This window comes from Eschrichtius robustus, chromosome 17 (genome assembly GCF_028021215.1).
Source record: "Eschrichtius robustus isolate mEscRob2 chromosome 17, mEscRob2.pri, whole genome shotgun sequence".
Classification (NCBI taxonomy): Eukaryota; Metazoa; Chordata; class Mammalia; order Artiodactyla; family Eschrichtiidae; genus Eschrichtius; species Eschrichtius robustus.
This window is the reverse complement of record NC_090840.1, coordinates 13,481,577-13,504,227: the sequence shown is the minus strand read 5'-3', so window position 1 is coordinate 13,504,227 and position 22,651 is coordinate 13,481,577. Positions and strand designations below refer to the sequence as shown.

Sequence of the window (22,651 nt, the reverse complement as noted above, 5' to 3'; positions counted from 1 at the left end):
TTCTTTAGGTTTTCTTTGATTTCTCTTAGAAATGTTTTGTAGTTTTCAGTGTACAGATCTTTAACATTTTGCCAGATTTATCCCTATGTATTTTTGATTCTGTTGTAAATGGTGTTGTTTTATTAATTTCAATTTCCATTCCTAGCATATACATATATAACTGATTTTTTTTATATAACTGATTTTTATATATTTATCATGTATCCTGTAACCTTGATAAGCTCACTTATTAGTGCTAGTGGCTGTTTTGTGGATTCATTTGTATAGATGACAATGTCATCTGAGAATAAAGATAGTTTTACTTCTTTCTTTTCCAAAAAAAAAAAAAATTGCATAAACCATAATAGAACATGAAAAAGAACACATTTATATGTATAAATGAATCACTTTGCTGTACACCAGAAACCAACACATTGTAAATCAACTATACTTCAATAAAAAATAAATTAAAAAAAATAAGAATAAAAAAATAAAAAATTTTACAGCCATCAGCATCTCATGGCACACCCGCAAATAATTGGGGGCCCTTCCTATACCAGTTGGGAAGCTCTGTACTTGAGAAATAAAATGCCCCGTAGAGATGGGCTTATCTTTACTATTCTCAATGTGGGAAGAATCCAAACCAGATATGTTCTGCTGTGTATGGATTTCACAGGTTCTCTCATCAAAAGTCACATTATTTTTCAGCATTAAGTTAAATTTAAAAAGTAGTTTTGGGGCTTCCGTGGTGGCACAGTGGTTAAGAATCCGCCTGCCAATGCAGGGGACACGGGTTCGAGCCCTGGTCCGGGAAGATCCCACATGCCGTGGAGCAACTAAGCCCGTGTGCCACAACTACTGAGCCCGCATGCCACAACTACTGAAGCCCATGCTCCTAGAGCCCGTGCTCTGCAACAAGAGAAGCCCACACACCACCATGAAGAGCAGGCCCTGCTCGCCTCAACTAGAGAAAGCCTGCGCGCGGCCATGAAGACCCAACACAGCCAAAAATAAATTAATTAATTAATTTAAAAAATAAAATAAAAAGTAGTTTGTTTTTTTTTCCCCCTGTCATCAGGAGTTTTCTTTCTTGGTGTCAGCTTTGAGATACCATGAATATTCTTGTCCTGTTGCCACTGTTCCTGTGCTTTTGGCCTTTCTCTGCTTGAGTGTCAGTTTGTAATCTTCAAAAGCTGATGAAAAAATGAATAGTGTTCAGACAGAGAAAAAAAGACCAATACAATCAGAGAGTAACAAGGACAGGATAAAATTCCTGCTGGCCAGTCCAAAGTTCTGCTGTTTTTCTTAATGCAGAGGCAGTTTTTTAAAAGGTAAGAAGATAGAGATGGTTATATCTTTATTTTTGAAAGGTAAATATCACCATTGTTTTCCTTTTCTTATAGTGATAAGGTGATAAGACTTATTCCCAATACAGAAGAGGAAGCATATGCACTGAAGAAAATATACCAGCAACTGAAGGTAAGCGAGTGCCCACTCACTTATCATTATGCTCATAATGTGTTTACAGGGTTTTGCTGACTAGAGTTGAGTAATTGGACTTCATTAGTCAAGGGAAGAAAATGATAAGAGATAGCTTGAAAGTGCCTTTAAAATAGTTAAGGTTACTCAAAATATTATATATCTGACCAATTATCTATTTACTAGTTCATTTATTTTCCATCTCCCTTAGTAGAATGTAAGCTTCATGAGAGAGCTTGTCTATTTTTGTTCATTGCTCTGTTCTCAGTGAGTATCTTGAATATCCTAGGAGCTCAGTAAAATTTTTTTAACAAATGGATTTAGTTTGTAATTTTCCAAAGCTTCACTTCTCCTCCTTGAAATCTCCCTGCTGATCATCTAGACACTTTCCTTCTAATTAAAACTTCAAGCAGACGTGAGTTGAGGAAAAGAAAGCTAGAAATTCAAGTTAATTAATTTTGCTATGTTTCAGTGAGTCCGATAAGAAAATTTTGTTGGCAAAGGTTGAAGGGCTTTGATTATTCAATCTTTGATGAATTCTATGGTTTTTAGAGTTAGAGGGTTTCTCATCTCCCCATTACTACAATATAATTGAGTGTTAACTTCAGCTAAAAGCTTATGATGAGAAGTGTTGTGATGGGCTCTCTTCCATGCCTACCAAGAATAGAAGCATCCCATAAAGTTTGTGGTGGTTTAGCTTCATTTTAATGGACAGCAAAGGAGACTTGCCAGGGAGGCCTCATTAACCTTCAGTGTGGGATAGACAAGCAAGTGTCCTAGGACTGCCATACAGTTGTACCTGGAGATGGTGTTAGGGGGATGACAGAGGAGGGATGACAGAATCAGTGGCTTCTGGAGATATTTATAATTATCAGACTTTTGGTCTTTTATTTTTGGTTTGATGTTTCTCTTTGACATCTTCCCTTCAGATATTGAATTTATTTGCAAATGAGGTTTTGAACTTTTATTGATTTCCTTTCTTCTTCCTCATCTGCAGCCCCTACACATGCAGTGTCCTGTTTAAGCTTGGGGGTCCCATGACAAGGGCTCAGAGTGAGGATGCAGGAGCTTATTCCAAACTGTCGCGATTTTATCCAATACCAGAGAGACTGCGCTCACCAGGCATTTCCTAAACCTCCTCTCCCCCTCAAAGGAATCCCTGCTTCTGGGTACTGACATTGACCTTCCTCTGGTCACATATGATCATCAACCCCATTATAGCCTTTTCAGCAGCAATACCTGAACACTCTCTGAATAACCCACCAGGGACTCAAAAGTTACACAAAAACAAAGCAAGTTTCAAGCAGAAGTTTCTGTCTCCACTGTGTTGTAGAAATATCAGTGGAAAAAAACAGTAGCCCCTTTACATCTTAGAGTGCAGTATTCCCAGGAACAAATATTCTGAACCAAATATTGGAAAACATGATTTGTCAAAGTACGTTTCTCCCAATTTGTGAATATATTTACATGGTAAGCCTTACAAAGTGATAAAAATGAAATTGCAGAGTTCTGTATGCAGTGATCACTTACCATTATCAAAAGCAGTAAGATTACATCAGTGAGAACTGTGGGGGTTACTTATAAACTCATCAGTCATTGTAGATGGAACCGAAAGATGTTGAGCATAGACAGGATGGTGGACCCTAATGACAGCACATTTACATTGTGCCCTTTTTGTACTTAAAAATGCTCCCGCATATTGTTTTCATTTGGTCCTTAAGGAAAGAGAATAAACTAGGGTAGGAAACAGTTTGGATGCAAAGGAGCTTAGAAGATAACTGAGAGAAGAGGGGAGGGACTGGTGAGGAAAGAGGGGAGGGACTGGTGAGGAAAGAGGGGAGCAGAGTAAGGGGGGATGGGGAGTTAATATCCCAGTGTTGACGACGTTCTGGTGAGTCCACGTCACACTCGCATCCAGCCCCTTGCAGTCACTACATGCCAGTCATAGTGATAAGTGCTTTCTATGAATTGCCTCATTTTAACGACCCTATGAATTGGGTACTATCATTACTGCTATCTTACAGATAGAGAAACTGGGAGAGACAGACAGAGGTTAAGGAACTTGCCCCAGGTCACAGTGCAGAATTGGAACACACGTCTAAGCAGTGCCAAACCCTCTAGAACCCAGGTGAGGCTACCTCTTGCCTCTAGTCTGTGTACTCTGATCGTCTTCACAATGGAGAGGATCAAGGCCAAGTGTGCAGGGCATTGGAGCCTGGTCTCAGAATGTGATCATTATCATGCTCTTACTTACTTTGTTCCTTGAGTCAGGGGTCACCAAGACCACCCCCAGGTTCAGTGATTGCAGGAGGAGCCGCACAGCTCAGCCTACAGGCCTAATTAGACCTATGATTTATTATGCAAGAGGATACAAAGCAAAATGAGCAAAAAGAAAAGGCACATGGCGTGAAGTCCAGGAGAACCCAGGCACAAGTTTCCAAGAATCGTCTTCCAGGAGAGTCACACAGGATGTTCTTAATTCCCTCAGTAACAAGTTGTGATGACACACGTGAAGCTCGCCATAGACGTAGCGCCTGGGGATTTTATTGAGCCTAATCACGTAGCCCCCTTGCCTCACACACACCAGAATTCCAGGCTCCTGCAGGAGAGCAGGTGTTCAGCGTGAGCTATACTCTTTGCACAAACACTTTAGGCACCGTGAACTGCTCTTCTCAGTTAGGATGGTAGGGACCCTCCTACAATCTAAGTTCCCATGCCCGTCTTGCAGGCAGGCCGTTCTAAGTCTAGCAGATTCGGGCCTGCTATAATAACTCTTTTCTGCACATTTCATTTCTTTCACTAAAGAAATTGTTTTATTAGGCTGAAGTTTGAGGCACTGAGCTTAACTAAATTTCTATCAATAAGCATCATGTTAACTTGAGGTCGTTTTAAATTCATATGATTTCATCACGTATTCCTCTTGCACTACTGAAAGCAGCAATTCTGGCCAGGCAGAGAAAAAAGCCTGCAGAGAAGAAAGAATATGACTGTCTGTCATCTGATGCCCTGTGGAGCTGATGGGACAGAATTGGGGCCATTGTTAACAGCTCCTTTGCACACCCTGTGCACCACCTCCAAGGGGAAGAGAGGAGGGTTTGCTGGGAGGCCTTGAGTTGCCTTCTTTCCCTACAGCACAGTGTGGTAGACAGAATTCTAAGGTGGCCCCAGCATTTCTGCCCCCTGGTGTACACCCTGCATAATCCCTCCTCTGAGTGTGGGCTGGGGCCTGTTAATACGATAGAATAGTCATTCTCTTGATATGTAAAGTATTATGCAGCAGGAGGGAGATTACCTGGGGTGGGCCTAACCTAATCAGGTGAGCCCCTTAAAAGCAGAGCGTTTTCTCCAGCTGTTGGTAGAGGAAGAAGTCAGAGAAGTGCTCCCCCTGGCACATAGTCAAGCTGCTATGCTGTGAACTGCCCATGGGAGCCATGTGATAAGGATAGTGGCTGCTAGGATGTGAGAGCCATCTGCAGCTGACAGGCAGCAAGGAAATGGAGATGTCAGTCCTACAACCATAAGGAACTGAATTCTGTCACAACCATATGAGCTTGGAAGACAACCCTGAGGTCCAGATGAAATCCCAGCCCAGCTTGTATCTTGATTTTTGCTCAGTGAGATCTTGAAGAAAAAAATCCAGCCAGCTGTGTCTGGACTTCTGACCTACAGAACTGTAAGATGATAAATGGGTATTATTTTAAGCTGAGTTTGTGGTAATTTGTTCTGCAGCAATAGAAACGAATATGCATGGTAAGATAGCATTCCTACATCTTGGCCTTTGATGGCTCTTGGTTTAATAGCATATATGAATGCTTTAAGTTACTTTTTCTGATTTCATTGACTGTAACCAAGCATTTATGGAAAAGGGAAAGCAATTGGAATATATGCTTAGGCTAAATTCACGGTGCTTTATCTGAAACCGGAACAAATGCAAAGTGTATGTGCATTGTTGAATGGAATCTGAGACAGTATGGTCAGAGCATAGCTAATTAGACAGAGAACTGCTGTTACAAAGCTGGTTACTTTCCTAATGAAATTTTATGGTTTTGCTAAAGAATTAAAACAAAAGTTAAACAGAAAACCATGCCTCCAGAGAACTGGATTGAGAAAGCACCAACCAATTAAACTGGTTATTAAGAGCATAACCATGATTTAAATAAAGTTATGATGGAAAGGGGACAGTTTGCAGGTGAGTAAAATTAAAGTCCGAACACCATGTTCTGCCTAGATTTCTTCACAGATTCTTTGTGCTCTGAAGGAATAGAAATGGCTTTATGTAAAATCACAAAGTTTCTCTTAAGAGAATTGACACAGCCTTGTTGAAAGAAAAATTAATGATGTTTGTTTCCAGTTTTCTCATCAGAGATCTGTAGGATAAAAAACTGTCCTGTATCCAAAAGTTTCTCGTTTTTTTCAAACTAAAACATAGCCTCAAAAATATTAGTTTTCTTGATATCTTTGAGTGACATATCTAGACTCATAAATTTCCATGGGAAAAAACTGCACTTCTCATGAGGAAGCCTTCATCCTTTCTCCTTTGCTTGGTTGTGAACTTGGCTGCTGCCTTTCCCAGGTGTGACCACTTTCCTCAGTATCGTGCTATAGTTGAATGCTCTTTTCTCTAATCCTCCTTGGTACCCGCCCAAGTCATGCAGCTGGACCTATAGGATGTCCAGAACACCTGTGGTCCCTAGGCGCTTACAAGCTCAAACATCCAACTGGATGGTGGAATGGACTGGGAAACTTGTGAGAAGGAAGATGGACGATAGAATTCTTGCTATGGGAGTTATTTGTTCCAAGTTTCATTAGAAACCGATTGTGCCATTAGAGGATCTCTTAAGCATGGCTGTGAAAGGAAGAATTCTAAGATGGCTTTCAAGATTCTTAGCCCTGGTATATACACACCTTCTCCCAGCTGTTCCATCAAGCACTAATCTAGGTACTGCTTTAAAAGGATTTTGCAAATGTAAGTAAGGTACCAAATCAGTTGATCTTAAAATAGGGAGATTATCCAGGTGGGCCTGACCTAATCAGGTGAGCACTTTAAAAATAGAGTGTTTTCCCCACTCTATGATTGCAAAAGAAGAAATAGAAAGATGGACTCCTGCTGGCCTGGAGGAAATCAAACATCCAAGCTGAGAGCTGCCATGTAACAAGAAACTGCAGGACTCTAGTTATTGACAGTTGCCCCCAGTTGACTGGAAGAAAACAGAGACCTCAGTCCTACAACTACAGTGAAACTTTACCAGCAACCATTGAGAATGTGAGAGGATCCTGAGCCCCAGATGAGACTGAAGCCTAAGCTGACACCTTAATTTCAGCCCTGTGACACCCTAAGCAGAAAATCAAGCCACTTTTGACCTACAGAAATGGTAAAGTAAGAATTGAGCTGCTAAATTTGTGATAACTTAGCAATAAAAATCTAATAAAGTGGCCTCAAGCAGCCAGTGACTCAGTGAGCTAGCTGATGATACACAGAACCATTATGAATGATATTGAAAGATAAAAGTGAAGAAGAGACCAAAACTTTGATCTGTCAAAATGTTTGGGGCAGGAAATAGCATTTACATTTTTTTTGTTAAAGGCTTTGTAAAGTAATGAAGCAACATTACTTTTGCTTTCTCTGGCATGATTTTTGAAAGTAAGAAAGCTCCTTATAATCCAGGCAGATGTCCAAATGCAGTTATGGATTAAATTTCAGGAATACAAATTTCGGATGTGGTATGCAGTTTTCTCCCTCTGTGTGGCTATTGGTAATTAGTAATCTCAATAACAAAAACATATTAAGAGAAACAATACAATCTGTGGGAAAGACAGGAATGCATTGGAAACATTTTTTCAAAAGTAAAAAAAAAAACAACAAACCCTACAGTACTCTTATTATGATTACCCCAGATCCTTTATTTAATTTACTCAAATAGGTTGACAACATGACCTTGGACTAATACCACCATATTTTTTTAATAGATATTTATTGGAGTATAATTGCTTCACAATACTGGGTTAGTTTCTGTTGCTCAACAAGGCGAATCAGCCATATTCATACACATGTCCCCATATCCCCCTCCCTCTTGAGCCTCCCTCCCACCCTCCCTATCCCACCCCTCTAGGTCATCACAAATCACCGAGCTGATCTCCCTGTGCTATGCTGCTGCTTCCCACTAGCTAACTATTTTACATTCGGTAGTGTATATATGTCGATGCTACTCTCACTTTCCCCCAGCTTCCCCCTCCCACCCCAAGTCATCAAGTCCATTCTCTATGTCTACCTCTTTATTCCTGCCCTGCAACTAGGTTCATCAATACCTTTTTTTTTTTTTTAAGATTCCACATATATGCATTAATATACTATATTTGTTTTTCTCTTTCTGACTTACTTCACTCTGTATGACAGACTCTAGGTCCACTGTATTTTAAGTTGACCATGTTTCCTTTCTGTTTGCAAGATGTCTCAGTTTTGATGTTTAAACAACCTGTTTTGAGATGAGTTTTTAAACTTTAAAAGTATTGGGTTGGCCAAAAATTTCATTCAGGGTTCTCCGTAAGGTGTTACGGAGAAACCCAGATGAACTTTTTGGCCAACCTAATAGTTGCTCTTATTGGGTGATAGTAATGGCTATTACTAAAGTGCTTGAAACTGGACAGTTTGAGAGGTCAGGTCCAACCAGTCTCCCATAGAAGGTGATCTCAACTGGGCTCATTCATGCATCTGCCATCACTCTTACGTCTAGTGGTTGGCTGTGGGCTGGGATAACAGGACAGCTGGACCATGTGTCTCTTATGGTCTAGCTGGCTAGCCTGGGGGTCACAGGGATCCAAGAGGAAACTTACAAAGCTCCTTGAACCCAAGCTTGAAACTCAGATATACTTCTTTTTTGTTTGTTTGTTTCATATAATTTTTTTAATTGGGGTATAGTTGTTTCACAATGTTGTGTTAGTTTCTACTGTACAGCGAAGTGAAATAGAGTTCCCTGTGCTATACAGCAGGTTCTCATTAGTTATCTATTTTATACATATTAGTATATATTTGTTAATCCCAATCTTCCACTTCATCCCACCCCCCCCTTTCCCCCCTTGGTGTCCATACATTTGTTCTCTACATCTGTGTCTCTATTTCTGCCTTGCAGACTGGTTCATCCGTACCATTTTTCTAGATTCTACAAATATGTGTTAATATACAATATTTGTTTTTCTCTTTCTGACTTACTTCACTCTGTATGACAGTCTCTAGGTCCATCCACATCTCTAAAAATGACCCAATTTGGTTCCTTTTTATGGCTAATATTCCACTGTATATATGTACCACATCTTTATTCATTCATCTGTTGATGGACACTTAGGTTGCTTCCATGACCTGGGTATTGTAAATAGAGCTGCAATGAACATTGGGGTGCATGTGTCTTTTTGAATTATGGCTTTCTCTGAGTATATGCCCAGTAGTGGGATTGCTGGGTCATATGGTAATTCTATTTTTAGTTTTTTAAGGAACCTCTATACTGTTCTCCATAGTGGCTGTATCAATTTGCATTCCCACCAGCAGTGCAAGAGGGTTCCCTTTTCTCCACACCCTCTCCAGCATTTATTGTTCGTAGATTTTCTGATGATGCCCATTCTAACTGGTGTGAGGTGATACCTCATTGTAGTTTTGATTTGCATTTCTCTAATAATTAGTGGTGTTGAGCATCTTTTCATGTGTCTCTTGGCCATCTGTATGTCTTCCTGGGAGAAATGTCTATTTAGGTCTACCACCCATTTTTTGATTGTGTTGTTTGTTTTTTTGATATTGAGCTGCATGAGCTGTTTGTATATTTTGGAGATTAATCCTTTGTCCATTGATTCATTTGCAAATATTTTCTCCCATTCTGAGGGTTGCCTTTTCATCTCGTTTATGGTTTCCTTTGCTGTGCAAAAGTTTTTAAGTTTCATTAGGTCCCATTTGCTTATTTTTGTTTTTATTTCCATTACTCTAGGAGGTGGGTCAAAAAAGATCTTGCTGTGATTTATGTCCAAGAGTGTTCTTCCTGTGTTTTCCTCTGAGAGTTTTATAGTGTCCAGCCTTACATTTAGGTCTTTAATCTATTTTGAGTTTATTTTTGTGTATGGTGTTAGGGAGTGTTCTAATCTCATTCTTTTACATGTAGCTGTCCAGTTTTCCCAGCAGCACTTATTGAAGAAACTCAGATATACTTCTACCACATTCCACCAGACAAAGGAAGTCAGAGGGCCAGCCCAGATTCAAGGACTGGGAAAACAGACTCCAATTCTTGATGAAATGGTTGCAAGGTGTGAATACAGACATGAGAAAAATTTGTGGTCATTTTTATAACTCACCCCACCCACATATCCTTTCCAGTCTGTCAATAGATCCGAGGTGAAAGATGGCAGCTACCTACCTTGTCCGTATTCTCACTGCCATTGCCTTAGTTCTGACCCTGATTGCCTTTATCCTGATTTGCACTCATCTCCCAAACTGCCTTTCCATCACCTCATGTATGACTCCTACCTATTTTCCATACTGTAGTCAAGGTGATCTTTCTGAAATGAAAAACTGACCACGTCACATCTCTACTTAAAACCTTTTCAGTATCCCCCCACCCATTGTCAACAGCAGTATCTCCAGCCCAGACTGCACATTGAATCATCTCGGAAGCTGATATCTGGTCCCCCTGCCAGAGATTCTGACTCAGTTGCTTGGGTAAGGCTTGGTTATTAGTTATCTTTTTAAAAGCTCTCTAGGTGAATCCATAGGTAGAAAGGGGAGTCAACCACTGGCCAAGGGTGTAGACTTCAAACTCTTTGGCATGACACATGGAGCCCTTGAAAACCACACCCTGCCTGTCTCTCAGACATTTCTCAGCATCCATCACTATCCTTGGCTCAGCGTTCTTCATCCTCGCTGTACTGACCTGATTATAGTTTCTCTCTGAAGGGCCTTTTCTCAAGCTGTTCCTCTTGTCTGGAATGCTCTTCTCCTCTTTGCCCTGCTTGTAAGCACCACTCACCTTTGAAGACTCAGCTAAAGCATGGATTGTCCTTGAATTCTTTGACCCTCACTGAAGTCTACAGACAGTATATCCTGGCATCCTTGGCACTTTGTACTTACAGCATCTTTCCTCCCCCAACCCATCCCCAGTGGAATGAGTTTCTTACAGATCTGCAATTTAGTGGATCCCTGAATTTCATACAGTGACTAGGGAGGCATTGATGGGAGAGAAAGGAGCGAGTCTTCAGCTGGTGCTAAAAGAGCTTTATGTGCAAAGTCAGGCGCTCACTCCTAGGAACACAGCCCAGACAAGACGTAGAAAAGACCATTATTCCTTCCTGACCCACCCATCGGCTTTCACTTCTTTTCCTGTTCTTTGTAAATCACCCTTTGTATTTATTCTTGTGATTTCACCTGGAAAACTAACAAGAACTGGAGGCCATGATTTTCACTTTGTCAAATGCGAATCTCACTATTTCCACTTTTAAAGGACGTGAACATGGGGTGGAGGATATGGGAATAGATGAAGTTCTTTTTCAAGGGCAGAGATGAGGCTTCTTGGCGACTGAGAGGTTTCCTATCCAGTGCACAGACTATACTTTGGTGCCATTTCTTGGACCCATGAGCTCAGAGCAGCCTGTTCATCAGCCACAGTCACAGAGTTTGCTTGATTTTTAAAAGTTTCCTGTTTCCTACCATGTTTTTTTTCTCTAGCTACATAAATGTGGAGTGATTTTCCCTGCCTTGCTTTGTTTTAGAGGTCCTTGGTGAGAAGGATGACAACTGTTTTAGAGAAATGGGCACCAGCATGTAAATAAGTACCAGTGACTTAAAAGGATTGACTATCACCATCCAAACACATATATTAAATATTTAGCCATGTGAGTCTTGGACAGGTCAAATGTGAAAAGCAGTTAGCATGGTGATCATTGAGAGTATAACCCCTGGAGGTATACTTCCTAGGATCATATCCAGACTCTTTCATGTCGTATGAGTGTCAGCAAATTACCTAACTTCTCTGTGCCTCCACTCCCTAATCTGTAATGCAGGGAAATTCAGAAAGAGTTGATTACCCCACATTTGGGTTAACCTGTAGCTGGAACATATGTTTCTCTACACAGCAGCTATTTGTTGACATGCTGTGTCTCCCTCAGCAGATTGAGAACCTTCCGAGGGCAAAGACTACTTACCATTCTTCTTCAGGTGGGATCAGTGTCTGACTCTCCCTGGTGCCTGGCCGTAGTAGGTACTCAACAAACCTTGAAGGAATGAGCAGATGTAATTCATTCATTCATCTACTTACCTATAATTATAATACAAGCCACTCGAACTTGGATTCTAATCAAGAACATGTGTATGTCTGACTACATTTTAAACAGGATCCAAAAAAAATGAAAATAGAGATAGAAATGAGAATTATTGTAGAATGATGGGTTAAGGGAGTATCGAGGAATAGGCAAAGGTTTAAGGTATAGTAAATTATCTGTCTCTTCAATTACAAAGGAAGTTTGACGCAGGAAGGGCGATTTCTGGAAAAGCTTGATGTAAGTTTCTTGAGAGAATCATCTCTAAGTTCTGCCATTTTCTGCTAGAGCCTCACGTAACTTTAGGCTTTTGCCTTTGGGCATTGACTAACTCAATGAATACAATAATGCTAATTAACAGAAATATTTCAATTTGAAAATCAGAGCTCAGGTGTTTAGGAATCAATTTGTTGTTTTCTAAAATCAAAAATGTCTATATCTCTTTAAGCGTTTGACATCCTTGATTAACACATCCATTCCTTTCTTATAACCTAAAAACAGGTATTAGGGATGCCTATGTGGCCGTTCTCTATGCCCTGAAAACAAAATTCAGAGCAGCTTTTGCATATTCATCAGGCACCACCACAAAGACTTGACTTGATTAAAGACATTTCCTGTTTTCTACCATTTTGTTTTAATAGCTGTATAACTGTGGAGTGATTAACATTCCCACTGTCCCACAAATACATCTCTTAGACCTTTTCCTGATCATTGCATTGGCTTTGAGTCTATCTGATCACGAGTGTCCTTCTGTTCTCCCACATTTCAGTCAAATTTTGAAAGTGGGCTGTGATCTGGGCTGAGGATCAGCCTCATACTCTTGAGAAAGAAGCAAGGAGAAGGTATGGAGAGCATGATCGTAATCTCGTAGGGAAAAGGCATTGACCCAGTGCAGGGACTGGTGATCTTTCAGAGGTTACACCACACATCTTGTTTGTTCACTCCTTTAGAGAGAGAATGTTGGGATCACAGGCAAGGGCCGCCTCCGTGTTGGTAGACTAGGCTGAGCCTGGTGGTGATGAGATGAGGGAGCGAGCCCTGGGCTCGCAGGCAAGGCGTGAGTCGATGGAAGGATAAACAGGGACAGGGCGGGATGTATTCTTCTCTCATTCAGTAGTCCCGCTCCTCCTTGCCCTAAGACCCTGGCCACCATATCGGGAGCCTGGCTTAGTGTAGACAGCCCATTCATTTAGTCAGCAAGGTCAGTCAAGGTCCAGTCAAGAACCACACCAGTAATTTGAACAGGAAAGTTTTTATATAAAGTAGTATTAACTAATAATTGGTGACTGACTGCTAAAAGGCATATGAGAGAAAACACAAGTGCAGAGAGCAACTACTACCCCCAGGCTGAGAAAGAAGGGACTGAGAACTTGATAGAGCCTTTTTCACCACTCCCCATCCCAAGGCTGAGATTCAGGTCTCCTTGGAGCCAGTAGCCCACTGAGTGGTGGAGAAATTAACCAGGGTGCCTGCAGGCCAGAGCTGGTCTAGAGGTACCTGTCTGCTGTGGTGTCAGAAGAACTTTCCAGAGAATACAACTGGACTCACATATGCCACCAAAAAGCCGTGTCATAGGGGGGAAGAAAGCACATGGGAACCAGAGGAAGCCCCTTCCTCTGCTGTATCTCACTCTCTACAGCCCTCTCTCGACAAAGCCTAATGCTGACCAGCTATCAAAGGAGAAATGTTTACAGGGTACAGCGCGAGCATCACAAAGCAGGACGGAAAGAGGGTGGATTTGCAGTTGAAAGGCAGTATATTAATAACACATCACCTTTGCTAGTGCCAGAGATAGGGTAGTTAACAAGATAAATTAAGGCCCTTATACTCACCCTACCATCTGAAGAGAAATAAAAAGAAGTGACAAAGTCACGGCAAGGGGTAGCTGTTAAGGAATGGCGTCAAATCCCTCTACCCACCAGAAAAGGAGAGAGAAGGGATTTAACAGTTGTTCTACACTTGACTTTGTGCCCAGCACACTGCTAAGTATCAAATATTTATCATGTGATCTCTGCAATTTAAAGAAAGGTTGGGATTATTAACCCAGTTTTTAGATGAAAAAAATGGAGCCATTCTGCTTCCATCCCACAGAAGATTTTTTTTCATTTAAGGGAGTTCCTTGTGAACATGATTTAAGGAGAAGTTTCACCTGAAAATCTTTATCAGGTTTGAAAAAAAACTTTTGCTGAGATTCTTCCGTGGCCAGCTGAGAGTAAGGAAGGACCCGGGGATGCGCTAAGTTGGGAGTCCAGATGGAAGGAGCTGGGGGCTTGCCGTGGGCAGACCTAGCTCCCTTTACAATGTTGTCCAGAAGCACTGTGGGCCTGGGCAATCAGCCATCTCTCCTGCCGTCCCCAGCAACACGCCTGCTTCTTTATTTCTTCATTAATAATGTGTTCAAACCATCTCAGCACATTTTCTTTCAGTATTTCTAAGTAATTGACATCAAGCATTAAAAAATTATTTTTCTACTATGTGTGAATAATGCAGGAGCAGCTAAGAGACTAGAGGGAAAATGGTGACTGGGAGTATGGTATTTTATGGTATTTCTATTTTAGCAAATCTAAATCTACATATCACAGAGCTTCTTGTTTCTCAGATGTATTTCAAAAAAATATTGGGCCAAGCAATTTAGAGACTATAAAGGAAACACAGCTTTGATTTTGTCATAACAATCTCTTGGGGTCACCCGATCCCTTGCAGGAGCATCGGAGTGCTTTACTGGTCAAGAGATCAGTTGATCAAAGTTCATCAAGATAAATGATATATACTAAAGGTTGACTTTCACAGGACCCAAGATACTGCCTAGAATAATTTATTCCTTACACAAATAAGATCTACATCATACAACCATAAGTAGGTTCACTCTCAGATAAGGAATGTAAGAAACATGAGCCATAAAAGTTCATTCTCTGACGAGTATTATTTAGCCTCTTTTTCTTCAACAGACCTGTGAATAGTGGTCTCTAGAAAATGTCCAGGAAGCCAGAAGATGGCATCTATGGATAAGGAGACAGCAGTTAGATGAGGGTTATAATCAGAATTCCATATCACTTTAATTAAGTAGTAGAAGGTTCAGAAACACAGAAATTAAAGTTATCTTAAGGACAAATGCAGAGTAATGCTTGCAAAGTTTTAAACTATAAGTCACACAGAAGGGAAAAATCAAAGACCATAGTGAAATGTGAGTTCATCATGAGCAAGCAGTGTAGAGTTACGCATCTATAAGTTGGTGTGCCTTCAGGATGCAAGGACTCTGAGCTTTCACAGGTTCCTGGAGGGGACTTTGTATGATAGTCCATTAGTTGTGCAACAAAATTGTCTTCTATTCTTCCTGGGCACTGTATTTCCAAACTCCCTTGCAGTTAGGTGTGGCCATGTGACTGGAATGTACACAAAAGTGATGTAGGCCATTTCTGGGCCAAGAGTTTAGAGAAAGGAAGCCTTCCCTCCATGCCTTCTTTCTTCTGCTGCCTGAATGACAGTAATAACAGGCCCCAAAAGGATGGAAGAGCCATGACATGGAAAATTTCTGGATCCCTGAATCACTACATAGAGGAAAGCTGCCTATACTCAAGAAATACCCACCTTTGTTATGTGAACAAGGAATAAACTTCTCTTGTATTTGGGTCATTTTTTCTGTTTGAGCACTGTAGGGAAGGAAAACTAATTTTCCCTCTACCCTTCTGTGTCCTTAGCTGAGACCCCTGTAATAAAAAGCAGTAACAAAAGAAAAACAAATAGAAATCTATTAACAGGTATACTTCATGTATACCTGGGAGATACCCATGGGAAATTGAGTAACTCCCCAAGGTGACTTAGAATTCAGACTTAAATACCATCCTAATAGAGAAAAAAGAGGGGATATAGGCCTCTTAGGGGAGAGTAAATGATTTTAAGGAAAGATGAATGGGCCCTTAGAAGAATAGACGGGAGGTATAATAGTTTGTGACAAAGTTTGGCTGGCTGTAGTATCAATTTCTAGTCTCTTCTCCCGTGATGAGTCAATCTTCCCTGGTTGATGAGACTCCTAGGGAGGGGAGTTATGTCAATTGACAGGAGTGTTTTTTAGAGGATGTGTTTTTAGGCAGATACGGAGAGTAAAGAGAAAAGCCTCTCCCTGCATTTGCTGTTTTTCACGTGCCTACAGCTTAAAATAATCAATATTCCAAAGCAGCATATTTGGAGGTGGCATGTCCTGAACTACTACAGTCATATTTTGGGGCTGGCATATTCTGCCCTTCAGCATCATCACAGCTAATACTGATGGTACATCAGAGTGCTGCCTTAACAAAAACAAAAATATATGGCATTAGCTTAGCAGCTGGGCAGTAGGTGGAAGGAGCGTAGACATCACAATCTGGAAAGAAAAAGACCAATGTTATATGATAACATTTGGTAAAACTATCAGCTGAACTTGGAAGGCAAAGAAAGTGCTTAATGATCGTATAGCTCTAAGGAAAGTAGTTGCAAATACCCAGAATATTAGCACGTGTTGGTTCTTCTCGCTGTTGATAGAAAGGTATCACAAGAAGGAGCTGAGTTCAGGCAGGAATTGACCAGTTTACAAGCAGCAATGAAAAAGAATTGGAGTATAAAAAGGCAGGGAAAATCAAACTGCTTCTAGGTCCTAAACAGAAGAAAAAAAGACTGAAAAAGGTTTTCTGCATAAAAGGTCCATTAAGGTATCTCAGGTTTGCAAAGTGACTTAGATTAAAGGAGTTCCTTTTCTACCTTTCCACTCCAGCCTACTGTTTCCAATACCCTCAAAAGTGGCTTCCATTAAGTTAGGGGGAGGGGGCAGTGCCCAAGACCAGGAAGCCAAAAATTGTAAGAAGACAGATTTGAGAATTACATTTAGGAAAGAACTTAGGATGTGGTTACAAAGTCTATCTAGTTTCTGAGAGATGGCCCAAAATATCATAGACCGGATCAAAAAGTAAAAAAATAACATATCAATATCAAATGGTCATAACTGTAGGGGGAAAGTAAAGCAGGAAAGAATGTTGAAAGGCATACAGTGTAATTTTAAACAGAACGGTTGGAAAGACGTCATTGAAAAGATGGCATTTGAGCAAAGGTTTGAAGGAGGTAAGGGTGACTTTTATTCCTCCACCTTTGGGAATACCCACCCCTTCCATATTTACCTGTCAAAAGGGCCAGTCCCGGATGCTAACTCATGAGACGCTTTTGCCAACTTGCACGACTGGAGGTCTGCATTCTCCTGGAGCCCATGAAGAACTTTGTTATTCTCTTGGACAGTCTGTTCTCACATTCTGGTTGTCTTACTCAGACACATGTTCTCATTCACTCATGAGTTATGGGAAATGACAAACCAATCTGACAAGGATAACCTGAGGTTAATAGATTGTCACTCTCTTTGCCTTAACCCTACCCAACCTCCATCACCACCCGACATGTTTTGATATTGACAATTGACATTTCTCAGCATCCTTTCATCCCTTCCAACCAAACTTCTGCTTATACACCCCTTCCACAGAGAAATACTACCTTTCATGCCTAATATACAAGGGATACACTTTTTACAAGATGTGTAGCATGTGTGTTAATACAAAGGATGAAAAATGTTAATGACCATAGGCTTAACTTGAGTGAAGGGGGCAGAATGGTTTTGAGACAGAAAGAGACAGACTTATGAGACAGTTTGAAGGCATAAGAAAAGTAAAACCAAACAATTACAGAATTTAGGTTCAATTTAATCTGGGGTTAACAGGGAGGCTTTAGAGAGAACGTAATGCTTAGTGATTCAAGTCCCTGGTTATTCTCAAAGAAAAAAGAAGGTGGAAGGAAAAATCTGATTTGCCTGGGAATCATTTGCAGACTATCTCACTGAACGGTTTCACCACCATAACTCCAGGTTACCTTAAAAGAAACTTAGTAAATACTGACTACAGATCTGAATGTTCCCAATACTCTTCAAAGAATCTATAACTGTTATCTTTAATGTTGTTTAACAAAAATTCATGGACAAGCTCTAGCAACTGTCAGTTTCATTTAGTATCCATTTTATTTTATTTTTTTAAACCACTGATTTTGCCTTATGAAGGCCTTTCTCACGTTTCATTTTGTTGTTGTTTGGGGGTTTTTTTTGGTTTTTTTGGCTGCATTGGATCTTTGTTGCTGCGCACCAGCTTTCTCTAGTTGCGGTGCACGGGCTCCTCATTTTGGTGGCTTGTTTTGTTGCAGAGCACAGGTTCTAGGTGTGCGGGCTTCAGTAGTTGTGGCACGTGGGCTCAGTAGTTGTGGCTCACGGGCTTAGTTGCTCTGCGGCATGTGGGATCTTCCTGGACCAGGGCTCGAACCCATGTCCCCTGCATTGGCAGGCGGGTTCTTAACCACTGCGCAACCAGGGAAGTCCCTAGTATCCATTTGGAATTGATAGAGCCTTTCTTCCTTTTAATAACAACCTCATTCCTCTTGGAAAACCATAATCCTGAAAGAAGTATGATAAAGTACAGAACGAACTCTTTCAAGAATAAATGTTTGTAATTTAATGAAAAGTTAAATGAATTTCTAAATGTTTCCTCTCAAAGAATTTTATAAGAAGAATTGCTAAAAGTAGAACAGTTTGGGACAAATCCTGCACCCATCTCTACTTGGGAGGTAAAGAGTACACGCATGTGATTGTACGCTCAAAGTGACCCTCTGTACTTAAATTGAAACATTTCAAGAATGCAATTCTTGTGTGACATAGAAGGATATTTCATAGAAACAGAATGATCCTTGGAACTAAAAGCATTTTGTTTGAGGGTATAATAGACAAAACCCAGATCAAACCTCAAAAATAGGAACAAAAATGGAAATCCAAAGATTAGTTTTGTGTCACAATTTCTTGTTGTAATGAGAACATTAGCTTTTTTAAAGTAAGATATAGAAAGCTTATAAAATTCTTATATCAACTTCATAAGATTATAAAATTCTTATAGAACACTTTGCTATCAAGGGATTCCAAACTCTTTATAAAATGTTAGTTGATTTAATTCTCACACTTCCTAAGCAGGTAAAGAAATGACAAGCGGTGTGTGTGATGGGCTTCATCTCATTTTCTGCCAGGGAACGTGAGTCACAGTTACCCTTGAAGCAGAAATGGAGCTATAATTTCCTAACATTCAGTTGAGGCACTGATCTGACTCATTCTACCTTACCTTCCTTTGAGTTGAGCAGTTATGTTCCAATTTTGCTCTTATTTCTATTTCTGTAAGGTCTGGCAATGGGGTATTATAGTCCATGCCTTCATGTAGAACTTGATGAGATGCAGGAGAGGGGAAGATTTTTAGAAGAAGCAGCTTTGTTTCTGTTTTAAGGGGGTTAAACACTCAGGGTACTGGGTCTCAGTACATGAGAGTTATTCTGCTAATGAGTAATTCCTTTTTGTCATGATGCATGTAGGGTTCAAATGGACTCATTAGAAGTTGGATTTATTTATTTTTGACTATAAAACAATACATATAGTGTTCAAAATTCAAAATGTTTAGAGGATACACAGTAAAAAATCCCCTCCCACTTCCCTCCTCTTGTCATGAAATTCTTCCCACAAAGGCAATCAGTGTTACCAGTTTCTTACAGGGACATTTGACACAAATCCAGGAAGGGAGGTAGTGGGGGGAGGGAATAAATAAATATATTCCATAAATTATAACAAAACTATACACACTGTTCTACTCATGTTCTTCACTTAAGATATCTTAACAATCATTCCATACCAAGATATAAAAAACTCCCTTATTCTTTTTTATAGCTCCATAGTCTTTCATTGTGTGGACATACCAAAACATCTTTAACCAGTCTTCTACTGATGATGTTAAGACTGCTTCCAATCTTGTGCTATTATGAACATTGTTGCAATGAAGAACCTGATAGGAAATTCATTTCCCATATGTACAAGAAGGATAACTTCTCAGAAATGGAATTCCTGGGTCAAAGAGGATAAGTACTTTCATTTATAGATATTTTTCAAGTTGTTCTCCACTGGGATTTTATCAATTCATACTCCCACCAGAAATGTCTAAGAATTTCTATTTCTCTACATCCATGCCAACATAGTCTACAATAAAACTATTTACTCAGAGACATTATAGACTAAATAATGAGTTTCCCAATTCTTAAAGGAGATACTTGATACATCAATGGATATCTTATGTTTTCACAGGCCCACAAATTTAAAATAACTTGCACATAGCTTCAAAAGAAATTTTTTTAAAATTTGAACTTGACATAAAATTGCTTAAAAGTACAGGCCGTACCCCATTCACTGTGACCATAGCTTTGCCAAAACAATTCTGTGTGTCAGGTTTCTAAACCTCAGCCAGCTAACAAGTTGTTTCAATAAATACTTGATATAAAACATTTCCAGCACTATCAAAAGGTCTGAACAATATATTGGGGCCTCTTATACTGTGACTTGGTCACTTGCAGGAAAATGTGGAAATATGCATCTAGCAAAAAGTAGAAAATACTATTTTCTATATGGTATTTAAAGTATATATCCATAGTGGGGGTAGGCATTTCAAAAATATGTATGAGTTGGGATTTGTGATATTACAAGTTGAACTACAGAGAAGTTCTGCCAAGTGAGAAATTAGTTTTTATGAGATGTTTAAATGTATGTTGCATGTGCCGGCACAGCTAGCCTACTACACATTATGAATACAGCATTTGCAAAGGTATAATCAAGATGTCTGATATTCCAAATGAGGACTTGTACTCAACTATAAATTATGTCACAGATATCTTATAATATTTCTCTCCATTTATAGCAGTTACAGGAAATTCTCAAGATTTTATTATATAGATGTATGGACAGGTACGCCCCAGAGCCTTGCTGCTTTCCATAGAGAGTAGTGTTTGGCAAAGTTCTAAAGTATTAGACCTTATTCAGTTATATAAAAATGCTTGATTAATACTGTAATATCAACAAAAGTTTACAATTTATTCATGGCCTTCTCTTGAAAATTTTTGTTCTTGCAAAATGAGGCTCTTTGAGAAAAACTTCTTTGTGGTTATATTAAACAGGAAAGATTAAAACATGTCTAAGTTGGTATTACTAGAAGGTCATATGGCATGAAAACTGCCTCTCACTTAAACTTTTATAATACCAAACACTATTTGACACCATTTGAATTGGCTACTAAGACATATGGTTCTTTGATGCTCTTAAGAAAATTGTTTTTAGAAATATTGCCTTGTGCCCTTACTAATTCATTTCAGTTAGCCAGGGTTTGTAACTATTGTTACCAAAATGTGGTTAAGAAGGGATACACAGTTTCTACCATCTTTCTGAAGTAATTCAATCTGTTAAACCTAGGATTAAGAAATATTTTATTCTTGGGACTTCCCTGGTGGCGCAGTGGTTAGGAATCCGCCTGCTAATGCAGGGGACAGGGGTTTGATCCCTGATCCGGGAAGATCCCACATGCCGCGGAGCAACTAAGCCCGTGCACCACAACTACTGAGCCTGCGCTCTAGAGCCCATGAGCCACAACTACTGAACCCACACGCCACAACTACTGAAGCCCACGCACCTAGAGCCCGTGCTCTGCAACAAGAGAAGCCACCGCAATGAGAAGCCCGCACACCGCAACAAAGAGTAGCCCCCGCTCACCGCAACTAGAGAAAGCTCACCGCAACTAGAGAAAGCCTGCGCGCAGCAACGAAGACCCAACGCAGCCAAAAATAAATTAATTAATTAATTAAATTAAAATTTTAAAAATGTGCTAGCATTAAAAAAAAATTTATTCTTGACATAATATTTTATATAACAATATGATTGTAAATTGTAATTTCTCCAGCAGGATTTTTCAGAAGCACTTTCCTCTGGTCTGGCATCACTCAAATATGAGACCCTCCAAAACATCATCATGCTGTTCACAGGATTGCAGTTTGTTCACCACGGTGATGGTACCTATTACTAGGTCTTTAAAATAAATAAACATTTAAACATTCTCCACTTCAATCAGAAACAGCTGACTATTTCAAAACAGTCTAATTTATGAGCAAATCAGCATTGACTCATAATTGTTTTAATAGGTGTTATTATTTAGAAATGGTGAGGACAACAGATTAGCAGAAAACTACCATTGAAAAGACAGTTTATTATACTCACAGATCTCAAGAAAGGGAGTACACATTACACCATTGTGAATGTGGGGCGGGGGAAGGATACATCAGGAGTCACCAGTGGTCGTCACCAGGGAGAGAGAGGGACCGTGGACAATCACCTTTTCGTGTTTCTGCAGGAACAGGTGAGGCAGGGTAAACTGATTTAGGATTGGCTAGTCTGAATAATTTCAGTAGATTCTGAGGCATAGGGGCTGTTCCTGGTTGTCTGGTACCTAGACCAGGGGTAACTAGGTCAGATGTAAAATGATCTAGAGTGTAAAAGTCCAGTAAGAGAGGTGGTTAGGGCTGTAGACTGTGGATTGGTTGTTTTGTATTTGAAAAGCATAACCCCAGGGGTAGGACTCCCCACAAGGATGCCAAAGCAAGGTGACTCAGGCGTATTATTAGGTTGTCAAGAACAAGGTATACCCAGCATATGCATTCAGGGCAGATGTTAAAGCATCAAGTTTAGAGAAACTTCATAAAGGCACCAAATTTATAGAACATGGTTAATGCAATAATGCAGACATTTTTTGCCAAACACTACTAGTTTTTCACTATGGCTGTTTGACCATTGTGGCACTTACTAATTACTTGTAGTATCCTTACATACAGTTATATATGTCTATGTAATTATATGTGTATATGTAGTACAAGCAATTATACTTTTACATATAATGAATCCTTAGTCAAAGCCAAATAGCTAGCATAAAGTACACTGATATTAAAATACTACAAGGTAAGAATATTATGAGCAGTTATACACCAACAAATTGGACAACCTAGA

The 22,651-nt window shown here is 39.9% G+C and overlaps 1 protein-coding gene across 1 annotated transcript in view; it reads left to right on the top strand.

The window, feature by feature from the left end:
- CPA6 (carboxypeptidase A6) overlaps positions 1–22,651 on the top strand; it is a 263,728-nt gene that overhangs the window by 107,299 nt on the left and 133,778 nt on the right. Inside the window, exon 2 of the mRNA XM_068525813.1 lies at positions 1,383–1,458. Coding sequence (XP_068381914.1) covers positions 1,383–1,458 — 76 coding nt within the window. The remainder of the gene's footprint in view (positions 1–1,382; positions 1,459–22,651) is intronic.